Source organism: Protopterus annectens, chromosome 3.part1 (assembly GCF_019279795.1).
Source record: "Protopterus annectens isolate FY-2018-M chromosome 3.part1, PAN1.0, whole genome shotgun sequence".
Taxonomy (NCBI): domain Eukaryota; kingdom Metazoa; phylum Chordata; order Ceratodontiformes; family Protopteridae; genus Protopterus; species Protopterus annectens.
The window spans coordinates 1,848,395,940-1,848,414,431 of NC_056732.1; the positions used below are offsets into that span (position 1 = coordinate 1,848,395,940).

The 18,492-nt window shown below is 39.3% G+C and overlaps 1 protein-coding gene across 1 annotated transcript in view; it reads right to left on the bottom strand.

The window, feature by feature from the left end:
• The window catches only part of LOC122797918 (neurotrophin receptor-interacting factor homolog), a 116,933-nt gene extending 99,214 nt beyond the window's left edge, over window positions 1-17,719 (bottom strand). Inside the window, exon 1 of the mRNA XM_044066437.1 lies at window positions 17,602-17,719. Coding sequence (XP_043922372.1) covers window positions 17,602-17,719 — 118 coding nt within the window. The remainder of the gene's footprint in view (window positions 1-17,601) is intronic.
• Window positions 17,720-18,492: the final 773 nt, after the last annotated feature.

Below are 18,492 nucleotides of genomic sequence, written 5' to 3' on the forward strand. Positions count from 1 at the left end.
TACATATAACATATATAGGTTCATAAGTTCATAGGTAGGTACTAGACTATCGGCCCAAGGGCCTACGTAAGCCTAACCAGCAAGCTTCCATAGCTTACACCACCCAAGAAAGTTATTTTCCTGTGCCACTGTCCAGCAGAGACACAGAAGTCATCCCTGGGGTGTATTTCCTATTTCCCATCCACTCATCAAGATTTTTCTTGGAGTGCTAATGAAGAACTTTGCTTGACATAGATGGATAGCTTGTTCCAGAGAATAGGAAGTCTCTGGGACAGGACTCTATACCTCCAGCATGTTCTGTTTATTGTGGTAACAATGTTTAGGTCCCTAGAGCATGTAGCTTGGAGGTATTGGGATTTCTTTATGTGTAGCATGTCCAACAGCTCTGGGTTTGACATAGCTTTATATGTTAGGCAGAGATCAGCTCGGAGTAGGCGATATGCTACGGAGAAAAGCTGGAGTTTTGAGGCGGTCAGTGTAGGGCATTTGTTTGAGGCCAGTAATCCTCATTGTGAGGTACTTCTGTGGCCTTTCCAGCTGCTGCAGATGTCTTGTGAGGTACATTCCAAAAGGGGCATTGTACTCTATAATGGGTCTAATGAGTGATGAGTAGAGGGGAACAAGGACCTCTTTTTTCCTGGATAAGAACCCTTTTATGATGAGGTGTGCCACATAGAAGGACTTCCTGACTACTGTGGCGATGTGACTATCAAAGGAGAGACTACTATCCACCTGGGTCCCAAGGTCTCTTATCACGCATTCTGTGTTAAGTAGATTGCTGCCTATGTGGTAGTTCATGGGTACTGAGTTTTTACCAAAGGGGATGACACTGCACTTTTTGGCAACTCCTTCTGTGTTATTATATATCTGACAGCAAAGTATTGTACTAACACTTTGCATCACCTGTATGATTGTATTAACCTTGTGTATCAAATGCATGCTTGGAATACCTGTTGATTATGTTCAGTTTACTGGAGCTTCTCCATAGGCCTCTGTGGAAAATGGGTACCACTGTGCAGCTGGACTTTCCCAGTAAACAAATGCCAGTAAATAAATAAATAATAAATAAACAAAAAAATGGCATAAGAAAATAAGCTCTGACTTACCTGTGTGCAGAGAAGAATCAGGTTCAGCAGTCCCTGCTAGGAGGAAGTAGAGGGGGTTATTGTGTGTGTGTCAGAGCTAGAGAGATCCACAGATAGAGACTGTGAGTGTGACAGAAAGAAAGAGAAGCCTGCATGCTATTGACTTTTTGCATATTAAAAAGAAGTGGTGTAGGTGATTTTAATGCTGTGCTAGGGGCAAGTGCAAGCATCTTCACATATTCCATTGATGCAGTAATATATGCTGTCTTTGGAAGTTCTGTCCTTGCAGCTTTCCCATGTACCACTCATACTGCACAATCTGCATTATTAAGCTGTTTAATCCATGCAGTAATTTATCTTCTAAATTCTGAAAGTTACTTTCAAAACATGCTACAAAACAAGCTGATCCCAGTTTCACTATACTAGTGTCTTGTTTATAAATTCTCTAGCTGAAGCAAAACTCGCTCGGAGCAGCTTCCCATGGTCATAACCCTATAATTTTATATTACAACAGTGGCAAATCACAGATTAAAAAATCTGAACTCTGTAAGCATTTGTTCACAGCATCGATAACTGAAGCACAAAGGGTACATTAAATAAATCAAAAAGTTTAACACATGAGGTTTTGAGTATAGTCATTGTTTTACCCAGCAGAATTCTGTGAAGGAAAACATCAGCTGTGCTTTATTTTGAACACCAAGTACAGACAATGAGAAAACTAAAGCTTCTTCTCTGAACCACTGCGACACACACTTGCTAACTCTAATGGCTTCAAGAAATGTCATTATAACTCCAGATAAAGTTACATAAATAAAATCTTGGAGGATTTTGGATTAAAGTGCATATTTACCATCACAGTAGAAGCCATTTGCATGTATCTATTTAAAACTAGGCCAGATACAATTTTAGAATTATGTACTAATGCTTTATGACATATTAAACAACAGCTTCACAGCTACAGTACACAACAAAACCTGTCTTAACATTATAACAAGCCACTAGGCTGCTGTTCTGTAAGCCCTTAATGACTCAGCTAGCACATCAAAACACTTGAGAGAACCCATCATAGAGCGGACTTCTTAGCTAAGCTGTAACATTTCAAAACAGGCAAAACAGAAACATGGTCAGTAATCCCTGCTGTAAACAATGGATTGCTTAAACAGAGCAGTAATCTCACTTCTAACACTTATTTTGGTAGAATATTACCAGTAACACAGTTAAACATTCTGACAGACTGATTAGTTGTCCTTGAAATTATGATTGTATTACCAATGTTGTAGTGTACTTAGTGCTGCTCATGTGATGAAGTCAGTAAAACAGAATGTTGGTCATTCAGGGTTTGAAGTTTTAACATTATGCTGTGACATCAAAAAGGGTGTCACCTGTGCCTTATTTATGCACACTACTGTGTGCACCAATTGTAAAAATGTTTTTTTTATAGTTGTTACGATTAAGACACCAGTAAAGTGAGATCTCTGGAAAAATAAACTGGAAAAATAATTAATTTGGCAGTTGAATTGAACAATGTCAAAGTACTAGAGATTAATGATAATTTTTCAATTTTGTCTGTTTTAAAACTGAAATCTTTTAAAGTATAATTGTGTCTTTCTGTTGCTGACAAGTGGTAGTACCATAAATGATCATAATGACGTGTGTGTATTTTAACTATAATCATTGGTTGGGTGTTTTTAAACATGTGATATTAGTTAGTACCTGTATAAAATGTTTGTTGTTTAATGTCCACCACTTCCAGGGGGAGAAGCACTCAAATGTTTGGAATAATAATCAAGATTTTACAAATATGATTTTTTTCCTACTGTTTTTTTTTCTTTTTTTGGTGAGAATTTTTGTGTAGTTACACTAAAATGTCTATAATATGGTTTGTGATAAGCTAAATGATACAGGAAAACCAATCAAAGTGACCAGTGATCAAAATGAAAAAGGGAACATTGTCATCCAATGGGAGCATTGATTAAAAAGAAAAAGGAAACAATGTCATCCAAAGGAACCAGTGATTAAAAAGAAAAAGGAAACCATGTCATCCAAAGGAACCAGTGATTAAAAAGAAAAAGGAAACAATGTGATCCAAAGGAACCAGTGATTAAAAAGAAAAAGGAAACCATGTCATCCAAAGGAACCAGTGATTTAAAAGAAAAAGGAAACCATGTCATCCAAAGGAACCAGTGATTAAAAAGAAAAAGGAAACAATGTGATCCAAAGTAACCAGTGATTAAAAAAAAAGGAAACAATGTGATCCAAAGGAACCAGTGATTAAAAGGAAAAAGGAAACCATGTCATCCAAAGGAACCAGTGATTAAAAAGAAAAAGGAAACAATGTGATCCAAAGGAACCAGTGATTAAAAGGAAAAAGGAAACAATGTCATCCAAAGGAACCAGTGATTAAAAAGAAAAAGGAAACAATGTCATCCAAAGGAACCGGTGATTAAAAAGAAAAAGGAAACAATGTCATCCAAAGGAACCGGTGATTAAAAAGAAAAAGGAAACAATGTCATCCAAAGGAACCAGTGATTAAAAAGAAAAAGGAAACCATGTCATCCAAAGGAACCAGTGATTGAAAGGAAACAATGTCATCCAAAGGAACCAGTGATTAAAAAGGAAAAAGGAAACAATGCCATCCAAAGGAACCAGTGATTAAAAAAGGAAACAATGTCATCCAAAGGAACCAGTGATTAAAAAGGAAAAGGAAACCATGTCATCCAAAGGAACCAGTGATTAAAAAAAAAAGGAAACAATGTCATCCAAAGGAACCGGTGATTAAAAAGAAAAAAGGAAACAATGTCATCCAAAGGAACCAGTGATTAAAAAGAAAAAGGAAACCATGTCATCCAAAGGAACCAGTGATTAAAAGGAAAAAGGAAACAATGTCATCCAAAGGAACCAGTGATTAAAAAGAAAAAGGAAACAATGTCATCCAAAGGAACCAGTGATTAAAAAGAAAAAGGAAACAATGTCATCCAAAGGAACCAGTGATTAAAAAGAAAAAGGAAACTATGTCATCCAAAGGAACCAGTGATTAAAAATGAAAAGGAAACTATGTCATCCAAAGGAACCGGTGATTAAAAAGAAAAAGGAAACAATGTCATCCAAAGGAACCAGTGATTAAAAGGAAAAAGGAAACCATGTCATCCAAAGGAACCAGTGATTAAAAGGAAAAAGGAAACAATGTCATCCAAAGGAACCAGTAATTAAAAAGGAAAAGGAAACAATGTCATCCAAAGGAACCGGTGATTAAAAAGAAAAAGGAAACAATGTCATCCAAAGGAACCGGTGATTCAAAAGAAAAAGGAAACAATGTCATCCAAAGGAACCATGATTAAAAGGAAAAAGGAAACAATGTCATCCAAAGGAACCAGTGATTAAAAAGAAAAAGGAAAAAGTGTTTTCCAATGGGACTAGCAGTAGCGTAGCTATGGTGGGGTGAGAGATCGGTTGATCCCAATCGCGCTTTAATGCACACCAGATTGTAAAACCCAGCATTTCATTAGAGGTCAAGACTCAGTACTGTAGTGCTCCTTGTGTTGTCTAAACTGTAGCAATTGTTTGCTACAGTTTAAAAGAAAAAAGATATATTTTTTAACAAAAATGAGGGGAAGATGAGTCATGGACGGTGGCAGAGGATTCAGTACTGCCTGCAGGAAGCTTGTTGAGGGGGTGGGACACTATTTCATTGGAGTGGCACAGGCCACTGGTTGAGCCAGCTATGTCTCTGGGGACCAGTGATTAAAAGGAGAAAGGAATCACAACCCCCCCAAAAAATCACATTTATATGAAAATCACTACATGACATGGTCTCAGAACGGAATCCGAAGTTGAAGCAACACATAAGCAATGAGGCACACTGTTAGAAAATGGAAGAATATACCGGAGTGAACTCACGAACAGATCAGCAGTTGTTCAAAGATACTTAAATTCGTTTAAATGATTTTTCAGTCACCGAGTAAGAGGTGAAACATTCAAAATGTTCAAAATAATTACTGAGATTAACGAAATGTCTGAAATTGTGACATACTGATAAAAGTATTTGAAATAAATACAGAAGTGTTCGAAACAGTTTCTGAAATGTTTAAGATGTATGAAAGGGCTAAAACGGCCACATTTTTTCACAATGTACTACTTTTTTTGCATTAACTAAAGTGATTCAATGTGTCTGAAGCTTCTGGAATGTTTGTAGTGTCAAAGTGAAGCCTTTTCAAAGAGATTGTTGTACATTTGTGCATACTTGCAAGTGCTTGGTCTGTGCTTATGTTTGAAAGTATTTTGTTGTGATGGCAGAGGAATTTCTCTGACCTGAACTGCAAATATTTGATATTAATATTGCTGAGAATTGGAGAGTGTTTGAACAAGAATATATTTTCATACAAGCTGCTTTTTCTGATAAAGGCACAAGTACAAAGGCATCCACACTTCTTAATTTAGCAGGCTTAAAAGCCATTGACAGGAAATGCTCATTTGTGTATGCACCTGCCATGTATGCAGGGGAGGGGGAAGTGTCATATTGTGATATAGGCTGAAATGCAGGAAGACTCTGAGTGTTTAAAACATAAATTTAGATAGTTCTCTAACTCTCAAATGAATATTACAATGGAAAGGCACGTATTTTGCACAAGAAATCAAAAGCCAGGTAAAACTATAGCAGCATACATTACAGACTTGAGAAATAAAGCAAAAACATGCAGATTTGGTGATTTGTAAGATGAGTTGATAAAGGACCGAGTTGTGTGTGGTTTTAATAATGATGCAGTGAGAAAGTTTTTGCTTTGAGATAGTGATTTAACATTGAGCAAATCACTAGATATTTGTCAAATATATCAGCTTACAGAGAAGCATGCAAATATGCTACAAATTAAAAAAGCATGCATAGAGTGTCTGCCAATACAAATGTTGATAGCGTGAGACACAAAGCTAAGATGAATAAGAGATATAAGCTGAAGAATGTGGCAGTACCAAATTTTAACCATAAGTTGAATGGGGAAGCTACAAGTAATCTTATTGTTAACTGTAGTAATAGTGGAGGCAACCATGAACCGAAATGAGAAAAGTGCTTAGCTTTTGGTCAGCAATGTCATAGATGTAGAACGTGGAATCATTTCAATAAGTTTTGCAAGTCTAAATTGGCACATACTTTTAATGAAAGAGAGTATTTGAAGAAGCAAGTAGATCATTTAGAAAGCTGCAAGCAAACTTTTTATGTTGATGGTGTATCTGTGCTTGATGAGACAGTTAATACAGTAAACTATCTGTCAACTGGTAATCTGGCAGCAAAGGGCAACATTTTTTGTACTGCTCGGATCAATGGGAAACCTGTGTACCTTAAAGTAGATACAGGATCCAAGTGCCATGTTATATTAGCACAAATGTTTGCCAAGGTGAAAGCTGGTGAGAAACTTGATTCAGCAAAGTGTGCAAAGCTAGTTGCTTATGATGGCAGAGAGATTCAAACTGATGGTGCAATAGCTCTCACATGCCATTCTGCTGGGAACAGCTATGACTTGCAGTTTTACATAGTCAAAAAACACGTGCAGTCATTGCTAGGCCTCAAAGATAGTTTGAGAATGGGACTGGTTTTATTTAGCAAGGACATTCACCATATAATTCTGAACAACCACAATAGTTTTACACAGAATATTTTTGTTGAATATGCCAATATTTTCAAAGACGAGCTTGGCAAGCTGCTAGTCACATATTCCATGAGGTTAAACCATGAAGTAAGCCCAGTTGTCCAACCAGCAAGGAAGATTTCAGTAGCAATGCAGAGCAAAGTAAAAACAGCACTAGACAAAATGGTAAATTTATGTGTGATAACTCTAGTAAAAGAACTGACTGAGTGGGTATCCTCCATGGTCGTAGCACATAACAAAAGCTCAGATTATATTTGAATATGTATTGATCTGAGAGATTTAAACAAAGTGCATAAATGTCCTCATCATCAGATGTGCACAGTAGAAAAAGTAGCAGCTCTCATGTGAAATGTCATTATTTTTTCAGTCTTAGATGCAAAAAGTTCATTTTAGCAAATGTCTCTGGATCAAAAATCTTTGTTAATTACTTTCAGCACACCATTTGGAAGGTACAGATTTTTGAGAATGCCATTTGGGATAAATTCTGCCACTGAAATATTTCAACGTGCGATGGGAGCAATTTTTTTCTGGTTATCCATGTGCTGTCATAGTAGACAACATTATTGTAGGGGGCAATGTTGAATGTGAACATGCTAGAAATCTCAAGAAAGTTTTAGACTGTGCATGTGAAGCCATTCTTAAACTGAATCCTCAGAAATGTAAATTCAAGCTGAAAGAGGTTACTGATGTGAGTCATTTGTTTACTAGTTCTGGCTTACAACCAGATCCATCTAAGCAAGCAGCAGCTCTTGAGATGCCAATTCCAGACAATGTCACATCTTTGCAATGTTTTCTTGGTATGGTCCATTATTTAGGAAAGTCCATCTTAACCTGCGTGAGCTTTCAGCACCATTACGTGAGTTGACATGCAAAATGTAAACTGTTCCTGGTTAGAGCAACACCAAAGAGCATTTGACATTCTGAAACAGTAAATTGCCTGTCCACCCACACTGAGATATTATGATGTTCACAAACCTGTAAGTCTTTCATGCAGTGATTCAAAATATGGTCTTGGTGCAGCATGTCTTCAAGAAGGCATACCAGTAGCATATGCATCCAGAACTTTAACCCAAACTAAGATGAAGTATGTGCAGACTGCGAGTTTTTGGCAGTAGTGTTCATATGTTCGAAGTTCAGTGATTATATTTATGGCAAACCTATTCAGAGACTGATTGCCGACCTCTAGTGACAATTCTTAAAAAGCCAATACATTCAGCCCCAGCACACCTGCAACGTATGATACTAAAATTATGAAAGTGCAATTTCAATATTGTCTACACAAAAGGCAAATATTTATACCTTGCAGATGCTTTGTCAAGAGCACCCAGACAAACAACAGAAAAGCATGACAATAAGAAACCAGACCTGGAAGTCATGGAAGTCAAACTTTTTCATCACATTTTGATGAATTCAGGCATCACACAGCTTTAGTCCCTGTTCTACACGTTACCAATCAAGGATGGCCAGTGTGACAAACCAGTCTATCACTTGATGTCCAGAAATATTTTCCTTAGTGAGACAAGCTCATGATGGAAGATGGAATCATCATGAAAGGTCCTAAAGTAGTTATTCCTTCAATGTTACAACAGGAATAAATCCAGGTTTTACATCATGAACACTTGAGTACCAATTCTACCAAAAGAAGGGCAAGAGGCCTAGTATTTTGGCCTTCTATGTCAGAAGATATACAGAAGAAAATTCTAGCATGTTCTATTTTTATTAGTACTATTATTAGTACTAAATCGTGCCAACAAAAAGAGCCTCTTCAGCCAAACAAGATTCCTGAACTACCATGGTTGACGGTTGCTACTGATATTTTTGAATGGAATGGTCAACATTACTTAGTGTTAGTAGACTCTTACTTGAATTAGTTTGAAATTGACCTTCTTCCTAATCTCACATCCAGCACTGTCATTACTAAATTGAAAAGACATTTTTCTGTGTGTGGTAGTCCACAAAGTTGTATCTGACAACAGTACACGGTTTATTAATCAGCAGTTAAAGAAATTTGATGAGGCTTGGGACTTTGTACATGTTACTAGTAATCCTGAGTACCCACAGTCAAATGGATTAGCTGAGCGTGCAGTTCAAAGTGCAAAATGTTTTTTTAGAGAAATCTAAGAAAGATGGTACCGACATTTTCCTTAACCTTCTTAATCTCAGAAACATTCCTCGAGATAACTTATTTGGTTCACATGCTCAGAGATTAATGTCTAGACAGATGAGAACAACCTTCAGTAAACAACTATTGATTCCAAATGCAAAGAACAACAAAGTGATCAAAACCCAGCTTTTGAAGAAACATCGGTCACAAATGTTGTACTATGATAAATCTAGCAAACATCTTAGACCACTAAAACAAGGAGAAATTGTAAAGATGCAAACAACCAAAGGTTACGACTGAGTGGGTGTTATTAAAAATACCTGTGAGGAACCCAGATCCTCTATTGTTCAGTCAGAGGGAATGGAATTTAGAAGAAAACAAAGACATATACTTCCAGTTTCTGAACCAGTGATTCAGCAGATTGCCTGTGCCAAAGACTGTATATCTCAGTGCGACCTTACACTTGTTCACATTTCACAGGATAGTGTATTTGTCTCAAACAATCCTAATGTTACCCCTGAAGTTCCCGTTGAGAAGAATTCCCCAGAAACTGTCCCTGTTGCTAAACCCAGTCACAACATTTATATAACCAGATTAGGTAGAATTTTCAAACCCAATCCAAAATACACAGCGATTTGGACTTGAGGTTGATTTGCTATTAATATGGAAATGTTATCTAGCATATACACTGTCTTGTTCTTTTATTGCATGTCAAACAAATCACAGAGGGACAATGTAGATCATTATGTGTAATGTTCCTCCTGAGCCACTGTAGCTAGATAGCACATGCATATAAGTAGTGAGCATGTGTGAGAACAATGCCATTTTGTACAGTCAGCCAGAGTGAATACAGGCATGAATGGAGATGCATATGTGTGTATGTTTAAAGTAATGTGTGAATCAGTTAGCTGAAATAGTTGTTCTAATTACAGTTCCTGAGTGATTTATCATCTCTTTTGAATACATGACACCAGTGACACTCAAGTTTCACCAAATCGGTATCTAAATAAAGAATATACTTAATGTGTACAATCTTCAGCAACAAAAGTTGATTGAAAGATTGGACAGTGGCTTTTAAGTAACTCAATGAGACTCTGCAGATTCCAAGTAGGTATAATGTCTCAAAAATGAATACATAAATAAATAAAAAAGAAAGAAAATAAAGAAAAAAAGTGAACAAGATGGCATGATTTGAAGCTGTAAGTTAAAAGGCTCAAAGATGATACTTTATTCTTTCACATAAAGGGAGGTGTGTGATGGGAACAATCTTTGTAAAGAGATGGTAGCACACCTCTAGGTTGGTTAAATAGGATGATGCACTTCAGTTCCTCCTTGTCCAGATACTACAGACAAGGTTCCATACCATATGCTAGCAAGCTATAGGTAACCCTATATGCCCCATGAAACCCATAGCTCATACTTAGACTTATGGGAGACACTCATCCTTCAACCAAATCCCATACCCATGGGGGACTTTAATTATCCCTCTGTAAAGTGGGAATATTACATGACTCCAGATTTGCGGGTGCAGTGATTCCTAGACTTTGCAAATGCAAACACCCTGAACCAGTTAGTGAATATGCCTGCTAAAGGTACAAACATATTGGACCTGGTACTCACAAATATAGGAAAATTATAGGAGAATTCTGCACTCCCACCAGTGTCGTGTCCCCTGTGGTAAGGTCAGACCACAAAGCAGTCTTCAAAATAAAAGTCATTTCTGTAACCCCAGCAAATCCATTAACAGTTACAAACTACATTTTAATAAGTGATGACCTGTCAAAACTTGAAGCCTCACCAACCCCAGACAACACAACAGCTTATGCAGAATTATTTACAGAAGTACTATGCAAAAAGTGTCAGTGGTTATCTAGAGGCTGCTGAGCCTAACCAGAAGTAAGGCCAAAACTTACTCAGAAAACAGACACCCTAGTGGAATCCAAAATTAAGCAGGTTCATATGTAGGTACTCGGCCTAAGGGCCTACGTAAGCCTAGCCAACAAGGTTCCCTGGCTTACGCCACTCAAGAAAGTTATTTTCCTGTGCTACTGTCGAGCAGAGACAAAGAATTGATCCCTGGGGTGTATTTCCTATTTCCAATCCACTCATCAAGATTTTTCTTGAAGAGTGCTAACGAAGAACTTTGCTTGACATAGATGGGTAGCCTGTTCCAGAGTATGGGAAGTCTCTGGGACAGGAATATATCCCTCCAGCATGTCCTGTTTATTGTGGCAACAAGGTTTAGGTCCCTAGAGCGTGTAGCTTGGAGGGATTAGGACTTCTTTAGGAGTAGCATGTCCAACAGCTCTGGGTTTGACATAGCTTTATATGTTAGGCAGAGATCACCTTGGAGTAGGTGATATGCTATGGAGTAAAGCTGTAGTTTTTTGAGGCGGTCAGTGTAGGGCATTTGCTTGAGGCCAGTAATCCTCTTTGTGAGGTACTTCTGTCAGCTGCTGCAGATGTTTTGTGAGGTACATTCCAAAAGGAGCATTGTACTCTATAATGGGTCTAATGAGTGTCGAGTAGAAGGGAACAATTACCTCTTTTTTCCTGGATGAGAACCCTTTTATGATGAGGTGTGCCACATAGAAGGACTTCCTGACTACTGTGGTGATGTGACTATCAAAGGAGAGACTACTGTCTACCTGGGTCCCAAGGTCTCTCATCACGCATTCGGTGTTAAGTAGATTGCTGCCTATGTGGTAGTTCATGGGTACAGAGTTTTTACCAAAGGGGATGACACTGCACTTTTTGGCATTGAGCTTGAGGCCATGGCTCTGACACCAGGCATCTGTCTCAGCGAGGCCCTTCTGTAGGATGTCCACATCATTTGGGGACTTGACTATGACTCATAGTTTGCAGTCATCTGCGAACTTCATTAGCTATAGGCCTTCTGTGTTAGCCTGTACTTCAGAGAAGTAGATACCAAACAGGAGAGGTCCCAGGACGAAACCCTGTGGTACTCCACTTGTCACTGCTTTGAGGTCAGATTTGGAGTCTGCAACATTTACAGTGTGGGTTCTGTCAGTGAGCCATTTGGCAACCCATCTTGTGATGTAGGGATTTATACCTAGTTTAGTGAGTTTAGCTATAATTCCAGAATGGGGGATGGTGTCAAAAGCCTTGGCGAGGTCAAGATAGACTGTGTGAACCACCTTACCCTCATCTACGGCTTTGGTGACTGCCTTAATGAAGTCGATCAGGTTCAGGAGGCATGATCTGCCTTTCACAAACCCGAACTGGGTGGGATCCAGAGTTTGGAGGCTACTAATGTCTTTGTTTATGAGTTCCATGATGATACGTTCCATGGCCTTGCAGACCAGACTTGTCAGGCTAATAGGTCGATAGTTCCCGGGAGCAGTGGTGGCTCCCCCTTTGTGGAGTGGGATAACTGTTGTTGTGCGCCATTCAGTGGGCACAAAGCCTGATGCGAGGCTACTATTGAACATGGTGCTTAAGTGGGGAGTCAGTTCATTCTGAAGTTTGTGTAAAATGCAGCCTGGGATGTTGTCTGGTCCCCATGGATGCTGTGTTTTTGGCTTTAGAGAGTGCAGCTTTTACCTACATAGTTGTGATTACAGGGACTCTGCATTCTTCCTGTATAGATATGGGCCCTTTAGGGGGTGAGAGGGGTGGGTAAAGTTAGCACTGAACCTATCTGCCAGGATGTTGGTAATAGTTGGTTCTGTAATTTTCTTGCCTTTCTGCTGTAACTCAGAGCAGATCTGGGTGTTGCCATCGAGATTCTTGACATAGCTGTAGAATGCTTTGTGGTTGTCCTTAGAATTAGTGGCAATTTTTTTTCGTAGCTAGCTTTGGAGGATCTTATAAGGGATCTCAGCTTCTTACTGAGGCTAACCAGGGAGCTTCTCCACTCATGGAATTTTACTCTCTTTTGCAACAGTTTATTCCTTCTCTTGTACAGTTTGTTAATGACAGAGGACCACCAGATTGGCTTCCTTTTTCGGAGGATAGCATTTTGGTTCTGTTTGGGATAGCATGATCCATGCACTCATGTAAGTGCTTAAAGAGTGCATTTGTGTAGGATTCAACAGTTGTAACTGTATTGTCCATCTGCATGAGTGTCATGAAGTTCACCACTTCTGTCTTAAGCATGAAGTTGGCTTTGGAGAAATTTTTTACTGTGGTTTCCTTAATGGGGGGTGGGGGCAGGATGTGGATATCAAGGGTGATTAGCTTATGGTCGGATCGGACCAACGAGGAGTTGACTTCAGGTGAGGAACACCGGTCACTCATGTTGGTAATGACTAGGTCTAGGATATTGTTGCCCCTGGTGGGGGGTATGGATAAGTTGATCCAGGGCATTGGAGTTTATTAATTCCAAAAAGCATTGAGCTAAGGAGTTGGTACATGAGTAGTTTTCCCAGTTAATGGTGGGGTAGTTGAAGTCGCCCATTATTAGGGTGTTTGGTTGAACCCTAATATTTTCCAGTACATCAAGAAAAGAGGAGTGGGAATCCTGGGGCATGGTGGGGGATCTGTAGCAAGCTACAATTTAGATTGCAGTTTTGCCCAGATTTAGTTGCACTTGAATAACCTCGGATGCATTATGCTGAGCAACTAGCCTGGAGGTGTGTATATCCCTAATGAATATGAACACACCTCTGCCTTTGGTGTTTCGGTCCAGGTTACATGGCCGAAAAGTGTGGTATGAGTTATAGTCTGGTAGTGCAGGGGTGCTCTCTGGAGCCTTGAACCAGGTCTCAGTCACTGCACAGATATCAATGTTCTCCATTTTAAGGAGTGCCTTGAGTGACTGCATTTTGAGATTTAGACTTCTAGCATTGAGTAGCATTACCCTCAGTTTTTGATTGCCTGTTCCTGTTATGGTGGTGAATTTTGTTATTTGAACCTTGCCTAAAAAAGGCACTATAGAGGCAGCAAGAGCCTTAACCAGTATCCGGAATTCCAGGGGCGACAGGTGCAGGCCATCTGTGGCAAAGCATTGTGGTCTGTCGACCATGTTATCCCAAGCAGACAGATACTGGATCTCCTTAGAATGACACCAGAAGCTTAGCCGATTGTTGAAGTCAATCATTTTGTCCTTGTACTGCTGTATCATTCTGGGTGATGGCAGAATGCTACTCAGGACTAGGGTCATACCTGCCTGGGCTACAAGATTGGAGAGCTCTACCATGTCTCTTTTCATGTAGTCCAGGAAGGTACATGTTAGGTCATTCACACCAACATGAACAATGACAGAGTCATATTTGTACTTGTTGTGGAGTGACCTGAGTGCATGGGTTATGTGGCGGATCCTGGCACCTGACAGGCAGCTGACAGTAACCTTCTCCTTGTTTAGCCTGGTGAGTGGGACATCAGTGTGTTTGACTATAGAGTCACCTATAAATAGTGTGTTGGGTACGTTGTTTTGCCTTATTGGCTGTGGTTGAGTGGCACACTGAGTCTGTGGGCTATGTGTCATTTGGGTTGTGTTGAGGGATGGAGGTTGCTTGCGTTTCTGCTTTGGAGGTCTGTGTTGCTTAGACAGATTATTATTGAGAGCCTCTGCAAATGTTTTTGTGTTACTATGTGTGGATTTTGGTGGTGTAGATTTAGTGAGACTATGTGATGAGTGTGGTATGGTGCAAATATTTACCTTCTCCTCATGACTGTCAAGTTCAGTTTTGGTTGGAGAGAGCTTTACCTCCAGTTTGGCTAGATAAGTGCATCTCTCACAGGTTGTAGTGTTGGGTGGTAGGAGAGGGTTGTCTGTGTACATGAGGCAATTTCTACATTGCCTTAAGATGCCCAGATTCATCAGATCAACAGGAGAGAACACTGGGAGCTGACCCTTGGACATGCCTGAATAAAAAATATTTTCCTCTAGATAAGTGAGGTTGTATAACAAAAGAAAAAAGTCATAGCTAAAATAAGAACTGTAAGGCCAGAAAAGATAAAAAAAAACTACCTCATCAAAATGAACAGCAACTAAGAGGATTAAGTAAGTCCAACAAAGCAAATTTTGAGGTAAAGATAGCGCCCCAGGCCAAGGACAACCATAAGCTCTTCTTTAGCTATGACTGATACCTCAAAGGTAGTACACAAAATGGAGCCACGCTCATGGAACTGGGAGATATAGCAAATCTTCTGGCTAACCAACTCTACTTTACCCACCTTCCCCAATAAATAGCACCTCCAAATATCAGGAGTGAGCAGGTCACTGCTGGCTGAGACATAGCTTGTCCTGTGTTTGCCAGTATATTGTCAGGTTGTCAGCTGTGTTTGCTGCCACAGGTGCTGGTACTGTTTCAGTGCATGTGTCATGAAATATGCACATGTATATTTGATGTGGCGTAGTCATAATGGAGAATAGAAGGGTAGGAGTGTTGGATTGCACATCAGCACACCTCTCAAGTGGCCCTCATTTTGGCTCATACTTTTGTAACAATCCGTAATAGTTTTTTAAAAGGGGTTGGATTATATTATATGCCTCACCAATACTCACAAATCTCAAAAAAACTGATTTAAATAAATTTGAGTCCTGTTATTACAAAATAATTAGATTCTCTGCATACCTCTCTTATAGATCACACCATCGCACTGCACTGCACCAACAAAAATGGCTTGAACTACCTAATCTTGTAACCTTCAACCAGTTAATTTTCACTCATAACATCATCCACCATCAGAACAACTGCCCTGCTCTCAAGGATTTAGTTCAGCCCTACTCCAGCTGCAGATCCCTAAAATCTACCAACAAACTCTTACTAAAAGTAATCAAATCCAACAACAGCTGTGGAGATTCCCTGCTATCTAACCAAATACTGAAGTCCTGGAATTCCATACCCGAAACAATACTCAAAACCACCCTTTTAAAAAACTATTACTTACAAATTTAAATTAGTACTAAAGGAACACTTGATAAACAACTGGTTCTGCACACGTACTAAACCTGGCTGAACAAGCATCTGCTCACCTCTCACACTTCCATACTATGCCTCTCTTTCTTGTTCCAAGTCTATCAGACTATATCCATTCTACCCCCCTTCTTCCTATTCTCAGCATTCTTAACTTCAAGTCTTCTTAACCAGTCTATGACAAGACATTGTTTTTGCTTAAATAACCTCTTATAATGAGATGTCAAGTCTAATCATACTGAACTGCAGTAGTACACAGCGACATGCTTGTCTGCTCTAGTTTTAAGACTCTAAGGTTATTTCTTCTGGTGGTTCTTCCACTATTACTAGTTATTCATGTCATCATTTGTCTTATTAATATTTCTGTTTCACACTATTACTTTTATACGTGAACTATTTATGTCTATAATAACTATTATGTATCACCTCATCTATGCTTGTAAGTATGTATAATAAAATGTATCATTTTGTTAAAAATTCTTTTTGTAATGGAGCTTTTCTCCCTGGGCCTCCACTGAAAATGAATGGCCTAGTCAGAATTTTTCCTGTAAACAAATGTAAAATAAAATAAAATAAATAAAAATAGTCTTATTTTAAGCTTGCTAAATCAGTAGTATTGCTGTTTGAAAAATGTTTGATTTGAAACTTTTCTCATAGGTTCACAGGATCAGAGGCATAAACAAGTCTAACAACCACCAATGCCTTTATAAGCCTAGCCGTGTAATCAAATCCAGTTGTCCTTATGTGTCATGTGTGTTTATTAGTTAGGGGTTTGTTAGGAACTTTCTAGAGGTTATATGGGTTGGGGGTATGCTAACATGGGCATTACTGTTTGCATCTTTCTATCAGAAACAGGGGGAATAGACCCGGGTGAATTTCTGATTTCCCAACCATTGGTCAAGGTTACGCTTAAATAGGGTTAGGCATGCGGTCTGCGTTGCATGGATGGGGAGCCTGTTCCAGAGTATGGGGATCCTCTGAGACATGTATCTGTCTCACCACATATATTATTTATGTCACAAGCAAAATTTAAATCCTTGGATCTAGTGGTTTTGATGTTATTCATTTTGTGGATGTGCACAAGGTCCACCAGAGCTGGATCTGAGGATGCCTTCTATGCCCGGCATAGATTGCCTGTCAGTACCCTGTAGGAGGCAGAGTATAGAGACAGGGCTTTAAGACAATCTGTAAAGAACAATGTGTTTATACCCTGGATTCTCTTGGTACAGAACCTTTGTGGACATTCCAACTGTTGCATAGGCTTGGTCAGGTACATGTCAAACGGGGCATTATACTCAGCGATGGGTCTAATAAGGACCTAATAAAGTGACGCTATGACTTCCTTGAACCTGGATACCATACCCTTACTTATAAGTTGAGCGACATACAATGATTTTTTTACTACTTCAGCCACATGTTAGTCAAAGGCCAGATTACTGTCTACATATGTTCCCAGATCCCAGACTACTGGGTCAACTCTTAGGGGGTGTCTTATTGATAGAGTAATTAGCTTGAGTGGTAGTTTTCCCAAAAGGTACTATAATGTATTTCTTGGCATTGAGTTTTAGTCTGTGACTTTGGCACTGGTCATTTGTCTGTGTTAGACCCTTTTGTAAGATGTTGGTGTCATGGGAAAATCTATGATAGCTCCCAATTTGCAGTTTTCTGCAAACTTGGTCAGCCAAAGGCCCTTTACATTAGCCTTTACCTCTGAGAAGTAGATGCCAAATAGTAGTAATCCCAGCACAGAGTTACACCACTAGTAACCAGTCTCATAGTGAAGGTGGCATCACCGGTCCTCACTTCCTGGGTCCTGTCCATGCGTCAGCTGGCAAGCCTGCAAGTTACATACAGGTTTATGCCCAGTTTGGTGACTTTGTCAACTATACCTGAGTGAAGTATTGTATCAAACACTTCATCCAGGTCTATGTAGGTGGTATGCACTATTTTCTCCTCATCCATTGCCTTAATTACCTTGTCAATGAAGTCCACTGGGCTAATAGGCATGATATTCCCTTGACAAATCCAATTAAGTTGGGTCTAGTGTCTGAAGGTTACTTATGTCTTTGTTGATCATTTCCATGACAATTTGGTTCCATGGCTTTGCATATTAGACTAGTCAGACTAATAGGTCTGTAGTTTCTGGTGTCAGTTAATGGTCCACCATTGTAAAGTGAGATAACCATTGCAGCCATCCAGTCTCATGCTACAAAGCCTGTTTGAGGCTATAGTTGAAAAATGACTCTTGTGGTTCTGATAGGACATATGTCCAGCTATTTAGAAGGCATCCCAGGATATTGTCAGGGCCCACTGTGGCTGTGTTTTTGACCTTACAGAGCATCACTATGACCTGCTCCCTGTTAATAGTTAGGGGTTGCGCTAGTAAGTATTTCATAAAGGGGTGGGGGGAAGAGTTTGAACTGAATTTGTCAGCCAGCAAATTTTCTTCTGCTCAGTGAAGGTGGCACCACTGACCAGCAGTTTGGCACACTGATGTGTGCTGCCTTTGAGATTTCGGACATAGCTGTAGAAGGCCTTATGGTTGTCTTTAGCCTGTGAGGCTATCCTGACCTCATGATTGGCCCTTGTTGTACTTAATTAGTTGTTTTAGTTTCTTGTTTAGTTTAATCATTATGGAATATATCCTATCATTATGGGAGCTGCTCTTCCTAAGTTTAAGCTATGATTTTTTTTTCTTGGCTAAAATACCCCATTACAGTTAAGATTTCACCATTTTTTTAGAATTGGTTTTCAGATTTCTTCTAGTAGGTACATCAGCT